This window comes from Phyllobates terribilis, unplaced genomic scaffold (assembly GCF_046119375.1).
Source record: "Phyllobates terribilis strain yellow unplaced genomic scaffold, ASM4611937v1 Scaffold_859__1_contigs__length_599566, whole genome shotgun sequence".
Classification (NCBI taxonomy): domain Eukaryota; kingdom Metazoa; phylum Chordata; class Amphibia; order Anura; family Dendrobatidae; genus Phyllobates; species Phyllobates terribilis.
In genome coordinates, this window is record NW_027363619.1 from 271,294 (window position 1) to 287,441 (window position 16,148).

Genomic DNA, 16,148 nt, shown 5'->3' on the forward strand with positions numbered 1-16,148 from the left:
CATGTCAATTATCTGCAGTGGAGACGCAACAGAAGTTTCCAGCATAGAATGTATAGGGTGCGGTAATTCCACATGTGTTCAATGAACATGTGCGGATTTACCTGCGTGATTGGACAGAGCGAAAATACGCTGTGTCCAAAGCACTACTATAGCCTAATCATGGGCACGTACTATTATTGTTGTGTATAAAATGTGGGGGATGGGAGTATACTGAAATTACATGGGCAAAATGCCACTGTTCTTTATGTGCCTTGGAAATGTTGCTTGTATCATACATATAAATGCATAAGGCAAGCAAAATTTCCAAAGTGGAGGGGCACATTACCCCATGTAGTCTTAGTATACTTCCATCCCCCACATTTTAAAAATGAAACTAATGGCCCCCCTGCACTTTTACACAGAACGCTGCTGCTTGTTACCACTGCCTGTCTGCCACATGGCCCACATTATGCATACTTTACATAGTGGCAGACGAGCAGCAGCTACAGGAGGAGCGAAGGAGGAGGGAGAACAGGAGGAGCAGGAGCGGCAGGTTGTCTCCAATCGTCAGGCGCGGGAGCAGGCAGAGCCACCATCAACTAAAGCAGAAGCTCTTTGGTAGGCGTGGCTTCAGCCGCAGCGACCGCACTCTGTATGCTGGGTACGTCCTGCCAGACGTAATGCGGCAGCGCGGGCTCAGCATAAAGGACCTGCGACACCGGCGGTTATAATATATACGAATTATAATGGGGGCAATAAATTCTCGGGCCATGGGCCTCCCTGGAGCCTCGGGCCCCGGACGGTAGCCCAGATTGCCCTCACTATAATCCGCCTATGGTTTCAAACATTGCACTGGACTTGCAACATCTGCTTGGATCATCGGTCTTCTGGATCCAGCAGGACATGTTTCCCTTGTTTCTCAGCTATCATTTTGTGCATCCCATAAAATTGACCATTTTTTCTGTGACCTTTCACCTCTCCTTAAGATCTCTTGCAGTGATACTTATAAAGTAGAAATGATGAATTGCATAGTTGGCAGTCTTTTGACTCTTTCTACATTCTTGCTGACATTGATTTCTTACGTTTTCATAATTGTTGCGATCCTGAAGATCAAATCTACGGAAGGACGCTATAAAGCATTTTCAACCTGTTCTTCCCACCTCACATGTATCAGCATTTTCTATGGGACCATCATTTTCCCGTACATGAGGCCAGCATCGAGTTATTATCCAGAACAAGATACTTTTTTTGCCCTTTTATACATTGTTTTGGTGCCGTTATTTAATCCTATAATTTACAACTTGAAAAACCATGATTTTAAAGATGGGGTTAAGAAGATGATACAAAAGTTGACCTTATAAATAATACTTTTTTTTCCAACTAATGTGAAAAGGTATATGAATTTTAAATTGTATATTAAAGCCTTGATGAATTTTACAAGTCCATAGTCAATATTTAAGTGCAATGGAGAAAATGAGATAGGATAGGACCTTATTGTTTTAAATACAATCTCTTCATTCCCTTGTGGCTGAAGCTCCAAACCCTCCGGTCGATTATTTGCAAAGGATATCTACAGACTTGTCCAGTTTCCCAACATTGGGTCACATCTAAAAATCAAGATTGGCTAGCTGACCTAATTAGACTACCAGTCCAATGTTGGTTGACATCTAATATATTGGTAATCGGAATACTTGGGGATATAGAACAGTGGCACTAAAGGGATCTTGCCAGCAGGACTGCTGCGAATTCAGAGGCAATGCCACAGTTTGCCCAAAGAGTAGGGTAAATGGATATAATATATTGAATTCGCCCTGAACTGTTGTGTGAATGAGCTAAAAGATTAAATAATTGAGATAATTGATTAAAAAATGCTTTATTGATATAAAATCATACAACTAAAATTGATAAAATATTTGTATAGGACGGGGATAGAGGGATAAATTGTCCTCCGGTGTTGAGTATTCTCGACTTGATGGATTTAGGTCCTATTGCTAGAGGTAGTATTGTAGATTTGCAGCCGATGATGGTTAATGGTGGGCCCTAAATGGAGGGAGAAATGTTCTTAGATATAAGGATAGTGATTACATCCTGATAGAAGGCCTAAGTAGGAAGGTATACGTTACTTCCCCGCATGGGGTAGTGGGGGGATGGTCCCCGTAATGATGCCTGTTGTTGTAAGGGTGTGCAGATTAGAGTGCAGAAGTGCTGAATGCTAGAATATGAAAGGTACAACTGTTATTTAATAAGGTGTAGGAATATCTCCATAACAATGTGCCTATTGGTATGGTAATGATACTACCTGATTATCTGTGCAGTAGCGTATGATAGGCTGCTGAGGTGTTACAGGAATTAGGCTTTTTCATTCATAGGCAGTAGTTAATACTGGGGTGATCCGCATGGATCCCTACAGATGGTTAGAGATTATGTTCCGTCAATATAGTATAGACCTCTTTCCAGGATGATTGGGGCTGGATAGATAGTGCGGAGCTGAACTGTGTCAGGCAGACCCTTGTAGCAGCGTGATACTATTATGGCTGCTGTGGGAGAGAAGGAGACACATAAGTGCACCTGTTGAAGGTAAGACTTTCTTCATAGACTGGGCCAAAAATGATGACCGCACAATAAACTCTATTTGCGGCACCTGATATTGGAAACTTCCCTAACTTTTCAAGCGTTTTTGATGCTGATTTTCCACAGCGTAAACACTTGCAAAACGCTTGGTAATCCGTGCCCTATGATCCCCAATGAAAATCCGCATGTTCTGTGCCCATTCTGCGGAATTTTCCATTATTTGTGCGTTTCTGCATGCGGATTTGAGGTCGCAATGCACTTGAAAAACGCAAGTCAAATCTGCATGTAAAAACACTGCAAAAACATGTCAAAAACGCATGCAAAATCCTCAAGCGTTTTTACTGCCAAGAACATGCAGAAACGCTGCAGAAATTTTCTGCTTCATTTCTGCATCGTGGGCACATACCCTAAATGCTGCCCATTGTGTTGGATTGTCAATGCAACCCTCTTCTCCCACTCTTGACACACTGATAGCAACACAGCAGAAGAAATGCTAGCACAGGCTGTTTCAGATGCTGCACATCACAGCATAGACAATTGCCTTCAGATGACCCCAAAGATAAAAGTCTAAGGGGGTCAGATCGGGAGACCTTGGTGGCCATTCACCTGGCCCACGACGAACAATCCACTTTCCAGGAAACTGTTCATGTAGGAATGCTCAGACCTGACACCCATAATGTGGTGGTGCACCATCTTGTTGGTAAAACTCAGGGAATGTGCCATCTTCAGTGCATAAAGAGGGCAACACATCATCATGGAGCAATTTCTGATATCCAGTGGCATTGAGGTTTCCATTGATGAAGAATGGCCCCACTATCTTTGTATCCCATTACCACACAATAGCATCAAGATACGAGATGTGCAGCATCTGAAACAATGGATCCTGGAAGCCTGTGCTAGCATTTCTTCTGCGGTGTTGCTATCAGTGTGTCAAGAGTGGGAGAAGAGGGTTGCATTGACAATCCAACACAATGGGCAGCACTTTGAACACAGTTTATAAGTGGTCATAACCTTGTAAAAAAACTCATGAAAGAATAAACTTACGTTAAAACCAAGCACACCATTGTTTTTCTTATGAAATTCTCAATATCTTTGCTGTGCCACATGACCCTCTTCCCATTGAAAAAAATAAAGTTGGATCCAAAATGGCCGACTTCAAAATGGCCTCCATGGTCACCACCCATCTGGAAAAGTTTTCCCCCTTCCATATACTAATGTGCCATAAGCAGGAAGTTGATATCACCAACCTTTCCCATTTAATTTAGGTGTATCCATATAAAAGGCCCACCCTGTATAATCTGTTTGCTAAACAATAAGAGATGGAAAACCCCATAGTAAAAGCTCCCAAATAACACAATAATGTCCCGATCATAATAATGCTTAAATGACAGTATGTTTGTATGTGCTTTGTATGAATATGTATATTCAGCAAATATGCTATAAAATGACCAGTCATAAACACCTGAGCCCTATCTGAGTAGATCCCACTGTTCTCAAGGACCCGTCTGAGCTGACACCTAATGAGGTTTATTACACAACCCAAACCCTGGACTGTCCTCATTATGGCATTCAGCCTTTCCTTCTTTTTCCATTGGATAAACCAAGTATTTTTCCAACTCTTTCAACCCCTCAAAAGAAAGCAAAAGGACTTTTCAGCTCCCATCCTGGTAAACTAATCTCACACTTTGTGACATAAATCTGTATTTTTGTTATCTGCACTTTTACATTTCTAAGAAAATGATATGTTCAGTTATCTGGTAGCGAAACTTCAGTAATGGACTGGGAACAATATATTTATTGCACAATGTATATTAGTGGATGTATAAAAAACTAAAGCAAAATTCTTTCTTCTTTTCTGCAATTTTTGTAAAAAAAAACCTTTGTAATTTGGATAATTCTGTGCATCTACCAAAATCTGTCGCCCTACAAAATGTACAACTTCTCGTAAGTGCTGTACTTTTATGGTTGGGGAACAGGAAAGTAATAAAAGCCAAAAGATCGCACCAACTCCAGATACAAAATAAAACAGTTACAAATTGTATCTTGTTAATGTTGTATAGAATTCATGATGTTATTGCATAGCTTGCTGAATACTGTATGTACTATTATATATTGCAGTAATGTGTGGTTATTAATTCTTACAGTTCAAGTCGGCAGTTTGGCTTACTGACTCCTCATCCCTGGATAAAAGGGTCTTCCCACCACAAGAAGTGAAGGCACATCCCTGGAATACAGTGTGATGTATATGTGGACAGGGGGGATGTGACCGATGGGACCCCCAGGATGCACCCCGCCAAATATCACTTGTTCCTGGGCATAGAACATCCCATTTAGGTTCCATCCCATAGAGGCCATTTCGGTTCCAGTAAAATCAGTGAGCAGAACATTTTGCTGCACAGAGATCAGATGAGATTTCCGCTCTTACGTGTCACAGAATCACTGGTCCTCATCTCCACTCTTGGCCTGGAGTTAGAGAATTAATAGGAGATATGGGACTTTTATTCTCCTATGTGTGACCCCACCAATCAGACATGTAGGACATGTAGTACTGATATGCCATCAATGTCAGTAATATTCTATTAAGTGCAAAAAACAGTCAATCATTTGAAATGTTTATTTGTTTCAATTCGAATAATAATTGCATGGAAGAATGAAGAGATGTTCTTGGAGGGGCCTTCATCTTCTGCAGATGTTTCTTGCAGGTCAGAAGGCCACAGGTAGATGGTACAAGTTCTTCCACACAGGTACAGCTTTGATGGTGGACTTGCTGTACTTTCTTCAGGGCGCTAGATGTGGAGGTTTTCTGTCTCCGAGATGTATAAGGTGCCCCGATGACAAGGTGCAAAAATGCAGCTTTCTCCAATAGCGCGAGCAGCCCTGGAAAATCCACGCTGGCAGGATGATATCAAGCGGCAGAAGATGGAACCTATGAGAAGAGATGTAACATCACTGTAAGTAAGGGGACTTCATATTAGAGGACACTACTGTGGTGTCACTGTGACAGGACGGTAGAGGAATCTTATCCACACTGAGGTGCGGGATCATTGTCAGCCATCATACATGTGACAATCCCACCACTGACAGATGACATCTGCTCCATATTAATTATTCTCATCACTGACATCACACAACATGGAGTTGATGGTCACACTTACCTCTTCTATTTGCCACCTCTTCTACGTTTTCTGTTGTTTGCTTTTTTCTCAGTTTTCGTGCAGATCTTCTTCCTTTCTGAACTGGAGATTCTTATCAAAAAGGAAGAAAAAGATGTTAATTATAAACTGCTATAAGATGAACTTTGTATCTTTATACAGTATAGTGGGATTGTGTTATTTTTGTAGCTGATAGTCCTTGTATCTGGCATTGCCCCATAATAGAGAGAATTTGTCATATATACACGACACCTGCTGAGGGTTTGAGCATTAGGTTGTCTTGTGACCTGATTAAAATTAACCTGTAGAATTTCTGAGTGCCGCCATATGGTGTCTCCCCAAGGAGCTACATTCCTTAATAATATGACATTAGCTGCAGCGTGCCGCAGTGTTCTCATAGAATCAATGAGATAAAACTTCAGTGTAACATAAGGCCATAAATAGGATCAGTATGGGCCCATAGTGAGCCACCATCACACTATTCAGGATCAGTTTGGCAAAAATCTATATGGCCACTTATGCATAACATGAATGAATGAGAAGTTTTATACAATGAAGTGCTGGACTGTACATCATTTTTAGGGCACATCAAATAGTGATTTTTTTAGCTTTCACGTGGACGTTCACATTACAATTTTGGATCCTAAGCCTATAGACCTGAACATACCTGGCAATGAGGATGAGGATGACTTGCTGCTTTTAGCAGTGGCGCTCTGATTGTCTCCATCAGTCCTGCAAGAAGAAGATTTTTTCTGCCTGTTTGGCAGAAGAAAAACAAGTAAATTACATGTAAAAACAATAAAAAAGGGAAACTTTACCATTTGTAAAGCCAATAATATTGGCCTGTAATGAGCTGGAAATGAATGGCTGGTTGCAATAATCACCTATTACCATCACAAGCCAGACCCACAGTGATCAGCAGTCATAGGGTGGTGGACGCTGGATTTAGTTCTGTGTTACACGTCTCTTGTATTTGATGCACTGATCATTTATCAGAACTAAATCCCATAATAATAATAATCTACTCACATGTCTGAGTGTTTTGTGCTGTTCTCTGATGAACACCCTGGAGGTGACTTGGGACCCTCAGTTTTCATCATCCCAGTATTGGCGATATAAGTCTGAAACACATACAGTAAAAAAAAAATATATGTATAAACTTTTTTTCTTAATTGGTTTTAGGTTTTTTTAGGTAAAATACTTACTTTAGAAAGCCTGTGAGAAGATGATGCAAAGTTTAGGCTTTCTGGCAAGTCATTGTCCTCACTTGTGTCGCCCTCATATGAATCCATATGTAACCCACAGCTATCTGCAAAGTGCCAATGTTATTAGAGACTATTAGTATAAAACCAGTTCACAGAAAGTCACCAATTACCACTTTTAATGATGGGAACTGATTGTCACATAAAATGAAGGACAAGACAAACAGCAGCTTGCTCCAAATGACGTCTCATTCTACTTACTGGGAAAGTAATGGGTGTCTGCGTCTGACAGGAGATGTGGAACAAACAGTGGTTTCTGACTTAGAAGGTTCTTAAAGTCTAAGTCACTCAGGAATGGATGATTCTTGATCTCATTTGCTCCTCCTAGAAAATGAAGATCAGGAAAAAAGAAATATAGTTATTATCAGCGAGACTGCTCCATATCTGTACAGCTTATGTTAAAGGGGTATTTTCAAGTTTGAAAGTTATACAGGTAGATAGGTAGCTGAGTACTGTGCTCGGCTGGTCATTGGTGATCCCATTAGAATGAACAGAGCAACAGTGTGCATGTTGGACCACCGTTGCATCCACATGATGCACTTCAGACCACCAAATCTCCAAGCCGGTGAAGCAGAGACCCTCAGTACTGGTCCTCTTGGACATGACCAATTTGTCAGGTTACAAAGATGTAATAAGTTTTTAGTAATACTATAATATACATTACCTGTCCCAAGCCTATTGGCTGGATTTTTTCTGAGCAGCTCATTGATGATGTCTTGAGCATCGGGTGGAGGACTGCACTTATCAAATCTCCAAGTTATTTCATCTGTTATATAAAAAAGCAAATATTACAGAAAAAATCTCATTTATTTTCATAGGAAAAGCTTTGAAGCTAATAAAAATGGTGTCACATAACACTGGGATTATTTCACTTACCCTTGAGGATGCTGTGGAAAACCCTATATAAGGAAGACCCACGAAATGGTTCATATCCCAGAAAGAATTTATGTAGGATGATCCCTATTGACCACCAGTCAACAGGTCTTCCATAGCCGTTCTGTAAGATGACTTCTGGGGCTATGTATTCAGGGGTGCCAACCATCTGGAAACCAAAAGAAGAATGAGATATTGATCAGTGATTATAATTGTACCAAATAATATCAGTGAAAATGTTTCCTATATGCAAAAATATTAGAGAAATTGAGGGAAATGGAAATAGATGAGAAGAATATAGAAGAAGATCCTGTGGGTAAAGCCGACCTGTTCATCAAGGAACTCTCTGGTGATGTCCTGTGACATTATACACAGGAGCTCTGTATATAGTGTACAGGTAATACAGTGATCACCAGTGACATTATACACAGGAGCTCTGTATATAGTGTATAGTGTACAGGTAATACAGTGAACACCAGTGACATTATACACAGGAGCTCAATATATAGTGTATAGTGTACAGGTAATACCGTGATCACCAGTGATATTATTCACGGGAGCTATGTCATAGTATATAGTGTAAATGTACAGGTAATACACTGACTCACCAGTGACGTCTCTAGTTGAAGATATTCATCTTTGCTTTTCTTCATCCAGCGCAGTCCGCCATCACTTCTTCCAGCCAGGACTCGTCTCTGCAGAAAATAACACACAGATATCTAGAGCACCGCTTCCAGAGCACATTGCCAACTTTTTCCCCTTCTGAATACAGACGTGAACCCACCATTAATATATAATTAGTTATTATGCAACCCACCATTCCAAATATAAATTGTAATCCACCACTGCGCCCCCACTAACTATAAATAGACACTTTTCCCACCTAATAAATATATAAATTAATTAGAATCTGTACTCTTTCCCCAATTCTATACCAGTCACATTCCTGTATCCTCAAAACCCCCAATCTGTACCTTCTGCTCCCCCGATTCATTATATTTACATGCAGGGCTGGCGTCAGCACCCGGCGCACCCGGGCAAATGCCGGGGCCCTGAGCAGGCGGGGGGGGGGCCCACTGGCGGTCGCGCACCCCGCTGAGCTATGGGAGGAGGAGAGCGGTGCCAGCGCCCGCTCCCTCCCGCTTGTTCAGGGCCCCGGCAGCCGGATACTTACCTCTCCCCGTGCCTCTGCAGATCCGCTGTCTTCCTGCTCTGCGCTCCCTGTGACGTCCCAGGTCAGAGGGCGCGGTGACGTCTTTCCACCGGGCCGTCCCCCTGAGCCGTCACAGGGAGCGCAGAGCGGGAAGACGCCGACAACGCTGGAGTCCGGACCCGAGCAGCTGCAGCAGGAAGCAGGTGAGGAGGGAGGTGAGTATTTGATTTTTTTTTTTTTAATGTATGGAGGTGTGATGAACCTGTAGCCGCCATCTTGGTAATGATAAATCATATCCAGGGATGGCCACACTTCAGCAGCCCCCACCCTTGGGACCTTCTGTTAAAACGTCAACTAGATAGTTTCCCCCCATCCAGGCTCCTGTAAGATAAGAAGCCTACTTAACACTTGAATGCTAGGAGCTTCAAAGACTTCGAGAGGAAACACAGCCAGCAGGGGGGGGTGCTTCGTCTATCTGTACCTGACCATTTGTCCCATAGGACTAGTTTCTTTGTCTGTCACAAGCATGGAGGCATAAGATATAGAAACATGAATAGTACACGCATGTTGCGTGGGATGGGCCAATAAAAAAATATCACGGCGTCCCGGAGCCATTGCGCACACAAGCCTCCGCGGTAGACGTTTGTACGTGCTCTGGAAGCCAAGATATAGCGCTGAGCCATTCCTGAGGACCGTATGGTATCATAATTGATATCAAAAGGTCGGTTACGGCGGCCCGAATCCATGGGAACCCCTGGGGGTATCCTGAGACCATCCCAGAAGAAGTTATTGGGTTCCTTAGAATTTGGGCTTCTGATCGAAGTTAGACCTGAGGGTGGAGACTGAGCCAGCTGACCTCACCAGCAGTGGGCGGGACGGGGCAGGTAAGATAGCAGGACAGACAAGAGACAAGTCAGTTTTGACCCAAGAGTGGTGTGCTGAACATCTGAGCACCAGCTGAGGCCACCAAGGGGAGGAGCAGTTTGACCATGCGGTGGTAGGCCTCAGCCTGTAACAAAGAACCGTGCCTGCGACCGCAGAATCCTCTCCCTGCGTCACAAGAGAATCAAGAAACCGGTAACTGATATGCTGTGGTGATTCTGTGTGTTGTATTCCATTGTTGTATAGTTTAGCCTGACCTTATACCTGTGTATATTTAGTTGTATATCGTGTATCTAGTGTATTATTATAATCAATTACCTCAAGTAATTGTGGGCCTGCCTTTTATTCTGCATAACGAACGCACGTCCGTGTGAGCTCGGCTCAAGCCAAAAACGCTACCCAGGGTTGGTTCCTGACCCGATATAGGCCCATTCACGGACTGGGCGTATATCTAAAATAGGGACTGGTGGCAGCATACCAACTGGGGATTGGGGAAGGCTGGTAGTGACGGTCGGAGGTTCAGATATATATATTCCTGGCGCGGCCAAGGAAGATATATATACCGCCCTCACTACAGAGGGCCCCGATACCCAGTAGGTTACAGGACAGTCTCCCTGGCGACCGCTTATCCTAGGTGCAGTTCCTTGACTGACCTGAGGCTAAGAGGGCGCTAGCGAGTTGTGCTGTGTAGTGACGTTACGGTTTAGTGACGTTGAAGGGATAACACACTACCGTGTTCCCTGCGCTGGTTGCAGCTTCCTGGCACTACTTTCTCTAGGTGCAGTACCTTGACTGACCTGAGAGGTAAGGGGGCGCCAGAGAGCTGCACCCACCGGCCGGCTTTCATCACATTGGTGGCAGAGCGGTGGGATTGCAGAATAATAGTGTTGTGGGACCCCTACTCCCAGGCACTAAAGACTGCCAGTGGTAACTTCCACTGCTGGAGTCTTAAGGTCAGCCCAACGTTAGACGGTCAGGCTAAAAGTATAACAAGGTGTGTGCAAACTCAGGGTTGCAGCGGTGTCGGTTACCAAGATGGCAGACGGCACCAGGAGCAAGACCCTGCAGGAGGCTAATGCTACGGTCCGTGTGGCAGGAGGGGAGGACATTGTTACTCATGGCGAGGAGGAGTCCAGCCCGGGCACCTCAGGGAGCCAGTCCCCAGTATACGGTCCCGCAGTGGGCTGCCCACCACCTACCCAGCCCAGCCTGTCCAGATCACAAGCCCTTTTACAAGCGGCTATGGCAAGTCTCCAGTCTCATGGCGATGCCGTCTACAAAACCCTCCTGGCAGCATCAGAGAAGGCAGCGGAGGAGGAGCGCGAAGCTGCAGAGCGCCGGGAGGCTGCGGAGCGTGCAGAGCGAGCTGCGGAGCGCCAGCACCAACTGGACCTGGCCCAGCGGGGGCTTCCGCTAGAGCAACCAACCCATCAGGAGACCAAGTCGTCCAAAGTCCGAGCTGAGGACTTCCCTCTACTGGAGAAGGATGGGGACCTGGACTCCTTTCTGGTGGCATTTGAACGGACCTGTCTTCAGCACCATCTGGCCCGGGATCAGTGGGCCAGATACCTGACCCCCCGTTTGAGGGGTAAGTCCCTGGATGCCTTGGGGGACTTACCTGCCGGGGAGGTACAGAACTACGACTGCATCAAGCGGGCCCTGATCCGGCAGTACAACCTCACTCCCGAGTCGTACCGCCAGAAGTTCCGGAGCCTGCTGCGTGGCCCCAAGGACACCTGGACCGATCATATGCGGGCGCTGTTGAGAGCCGCAGAGCACTGGACCTCGGGTCTAGCGCTTACTACCCGCCAGGAGGTCCAGGAACTGTTCGTCACGGAGCAGTTCTTGTGGAACTGCCCAGAGGACCTCCGACAGTTCCTCCGTGACCGAAAACCAACAGGGGCTTCTGCTACAGCCGCCCTGGCAGACGAGTATGCCAATAACAGGGCGCCTGAGCTGAAGAAGTCTGCCAGCAGCACCTGGAGAGGGGGTAAGCCCAGTCATGCCCCTGTTTCCCCGGCCCCTAGAACACAAGGGGTGTATCCCCCTGTTGCCCTCTCCAGGCAAGGACCAGACGTAAGACGTTGTCATCTATGCAACAAACCAGGACACTTTAGGGCTGAGTGTCCCCAGCGCCAAAAGACCCCATCCCAGTCCCAGAGAGCGCCCAATGTTTTGTGTGTGGGAGGGGGTGGTGGTAGGTCCCTGGACAACATCCAACCCGTCACCATAGGCCGTTCTGCGGTCATGGGACTGCGGGACACGGGCGCTGAACGAACACTGGTACGGCCTGAGGTGGTGTCCCCCCAGGACTTGGTACCAGGAAAGACTCTTTCCGTCTCCGGGGTTGGAGGCGTGGAGCCGGCACTTCCCGTTGCCATGGTGTATTTGGACTGGGGTGCCGGAAGGGGGATGCGGGAGGTGGGAGTAACGCCAAATATTCCCGCAAATGTTTTATTAGGGACCGACTTGGGGCGTCTAGTATCGCAGTATGTACCCTCTGAACCCCCAAGTTCGGCCCCCCAAGAGTGTATTGATTTGTCTGCTGCTAATGCCAACCATGTTGTATGTAGTGTGTGTCCTGCTGAGGAGGAGGGAGTGAAACCTGAGGGTAACACCTGCACAGACACAACACAAACAGGGTTAGTGAAAGCAGGTGGGGAGTGTGGGGATGCCCGCAGAGGTGCTCAGCCGGCGTGCCGTGACCTCTTGTCCTCCGGTGAGGGAGGGGGCGGGCAGGATTCTGTAGAGGGAAGCTCAGGGATGGAGAGGGGGGCAGCTACCGGCAGTGTAGGGCTCCCAGGGGTATCCAGGCTGCTGAGTATAGGCCCACTGCAGGGGGAGGAACAGGCCATGGGAGGTGGGGGTGTCCCAAGAGAGGAGCCGCCAGGTAAGACCCCAGGGCAGGAGTTCCCCACATCCGAGATGTCCAAAGGCCTAGGAAGCCTGCCTGATCGGGCGGCTTGGTCAGAAACAGAGGGGAAGCAGGCACTACCCACGGTCACAGCGGTCATAGCCGCTGTCACCAGGAGTGGGAGCACCGGAGCCCAAGGAGCCTTGCAGAGGTCCGACGGCTTCCCCACTTCTGACCAAGTGTCTGCCGGGTCAGACAGCGGCCAGGTGACATGCCCGGAGGGGCTGACAGAGGATGTGGCAGTTTCGTCGATTCTGGCCACATCAAGTCAGGAATTTCAGGCTGCGTTGGAAGCAGACGACAGCCTGAAAGCTCTCAAGGAACAGGCGGCACAGCCTCCCATGGAGTCAGACTGCGAGCGGGTGGTCTGGGACCAGGGACGGCTGTACCGGGTAACGGTCCAGCAGGGTTCACCGGAGGCGTGGCCCAGGGACCGACAGTTAGTGGTACCCTATCCGTTCAGGGCGGAATTGTTGCGGATCGCACACGAGATTCCGATGGCCGGACACCTAGGGATCGCTAAAACCAAGGCCAGGATAGCTCAGCATTTCTACTGGCCTGGGATGGGAGCCGCGGTGGGTGCCTACTGCCGTTCGTGTGACACCTGTCAGAGGGTGGGGAAGGCGGGGCCGCGCCCCAAAGCCCCACTGGTAACTCTGCCAATCATCGAAGAGCCTTTCTCGAGGGTCGCTGTGGATCTTATTGGACCTCTGTCCACTCCCAGCCACTCCGGGAAATGCTTCATACTCACGGTAGTGGACTATGCCACCCGGTACCCGGAAGCGGTAGCTTTGTCGTCCATTCGGGCCGACAAGGTGGCTACCGCCTTACTGGAGATCTTCTCCAGAGTGGGTTTCCCCCAAGAAATGCTCACCGACCGAGGGACCCAGTTCATGTCGCGGCTGATGGAGTCCCTCTGTAAGCAAATGCAGGTGCAACATCTGGTGGCCAGCCCGTATCACCCACAGACTAATGGCCTGTGTGAGCGGTTCAATGGCACCTTAAAGCAGATGCTTAAGATGTTGGTCGACTCCCACGGGAGAGACTGGGAGCGTTACCTCCCACACCTCCTATTTGCTTACCGGGAGGTTCCGCAGGCCTCAACGGGGTTCTCCCCCTTTGAGCTCCTGTACGGGCGACGGGTACGGGGCCCCCTGGCTCTGGTGAAGGAAGCATGGGAAGGGGATTTGGCCACCCCCGAGGTGTCGGTCATCGAGTATGTCGTGCGCCACCGGGACAGGATGATGGCCTTGGCAAAGCTGGTGCAGGACAATATGGCCCAGGCCCAGGCCGACCAGAAGCGGTGGTACGACCAGAATGCTTGTGAGAGGACCTACCAGGTGGGTCAAAAGGTGTGGGTACTGGTCCCCGTACCACAGAACAAGCTTCAGGCAGCCTGGGAAGGTCCCTACTTCGTGCACCAGAAACTCAATGCCGTCACCTATCTGGTCACCCTGGATCACGCCCGTGGAAGGAGGAAGGCCTTCCACGTGAACATGATGAAGGCTCATCATGAGCGGGAAGCGACTGCCCACCCAGTGTGCAACCTTCCCGAGGAAGGAGAGGTAGAAACCCTCCTGGATCTGCTCACCCAAGCCAAGGCGGGTGGGTCCATCGAGGATGTGGGGGTTGGCCACCAGCTCACGGAGGACCAACGGTCCCAGCTGGGGACCACCCTGCACCCCTTCCGGGGGCTGTTCAGCAGCCTGCCCGGAAGGACTGAGATGGCTGTCCACGACGTGGACACTGGCGATCACCCGCCGATCCGGCGTTCAGCATATCGGGTCTCTTTCGAGGTGCAGGGAAACATGCGCCAAGAGATAGACGAGATGCTGAAGCTGGGGGTGATCCAGGCATCCAGCAGCGCGTGGGCCTCGCCTGTAGTCCTCGTACCAAAGAAGGACCGAACTACACGGTTCTGCGTGGACTACCGGGGGCTCAACGCTGTAACGGCCACCGATGCGTTCCCCATACCACGCATCGATGACCTGCTCGATCGGATGGCCGGGGCTAAGTACCTGACCATCATGGATCTGAGCCGGGGGTACTGGCAGATTCCTCTGACCCCCGCGGCAAGGGAACGCTCTGCCTTTATCACCCCTTTTGGACTGTACGAGTCCACAGTGATGCCATTCGGCATGAAGAATGCCCCTGCCACTTTTCAGCGGATGGTCAATACGCTGCTTGAGGGACTTGAAGGGTACGCGGCTGCGTACTTGGACGATATTGCAGTCTTCAGTCCCACTTGGGAGGATCACCTAGAGCACCTGCGGCAGGTGCTCGGTCGGATCCACCGGGCAGGCTTGACCATCAAGCCGGAAAAGTGCCAGCTGGGCATGAGTGAGGTCCTCTACCTGGGTCACCGGGTAGGCGGGGGGGTTCTGAAGCCAGAACCGGGGAAAGTGGATGCCATCGCATCCTGGCCCACTCCTAGGACCAAAAAGCAGGTGATGTCCTTCTTGGGGACCGCCGGGTACTATAGGAGGTTCGTCCCACACTATAGCACCCTGGCCAAGCCCCTGACGGACCTCACCAAGAAGAAGCTGCCCGTCGCAGTCGACTGGACAGTCGCCTGCGAGACAGCTTTCGGGGCACTCAAGGCCGCCCTAAGTAGCTCCCCTGTACTGCAAGCTGCCGACTTCGACCGGCCGTTTGTGGTACAGACCGACGCCAGTGACTTTGGCCTCGGTGCTGTGCTAAGTCAGGTCAACACGACAGGCCAGGAACATCCTGTCTTGTACCTGAGCAGGAAGCTACTGCCCCGGGAGGTGGCTTACTCCACGGTGGAAAAAGAATGCCTGGCAATTGTATGGGCCCTGCAGCGTCTGCAGCCCTACTTGTACGGGAGCCATTTCACCGTGGAGACGGACCACAACCCCCTCAGCTGGTTACACACGGTCTCTGGGTCGAATGGCAGGTTGCTACGCTGGAGCCTCGCTCTCCAGCAGTACCACTTCTCCATTCGCCACAGAAGAGGCCGTGACCACGGTAACGCTGACGGGTTATCCCGGCAAGGGGAGGGTGCAGAAGGACGCACGGGGGAACACAGGAATGTGCTACCCCCTCGCGCCCTCGTATAGGGGGAGGTGTGATGAACCTGTAGCCGCCATCTTGGTAATGATAAATCATATCCAGGGATGGCCACACTTCAGCAGCCCCCACCCTTGGGACCTTCTGTTAAAACGTCAACTAGATAGTTTCCCCCCATCCAGGCTCCTGTAAGATAAGAAGCCTACTTAACACTTGAATGCTAGGAGCTTCAAAGACTTCGAGAGGAAACACAGCCAGCAGGGGGGGGTGCTTCGTCTATCTGTACCTGACCATTTGTCCCATAGGACTAGTTTCTTTGTCTGTCACAAGCA

The 16,148-nt window shown here is 48.5% G+C and overlaps 1 protein-coding gene across 1 annotated transcript; it reads left to right on the forward strand.

Annotated features, from left to right (window-relative positions):
* Window positions 1–806: 806 nt before the first annotated feature.
* On the forward strand, window positions 807–1,340 carry LOC141240583 (olfactory receptor 5AR1-like; the record flags this gene model as incomplete). The annotated part of the gene is made up of 1 exon (XM_073668669.1): window positions 807–1,340. A coding segment is annotated over one exon (534 nt), but the record flags the coding sequence as incomplete, so codon positions are not given.
* Window positions 1,341–16,148: the final 14,808 nt, after the last annotated feature.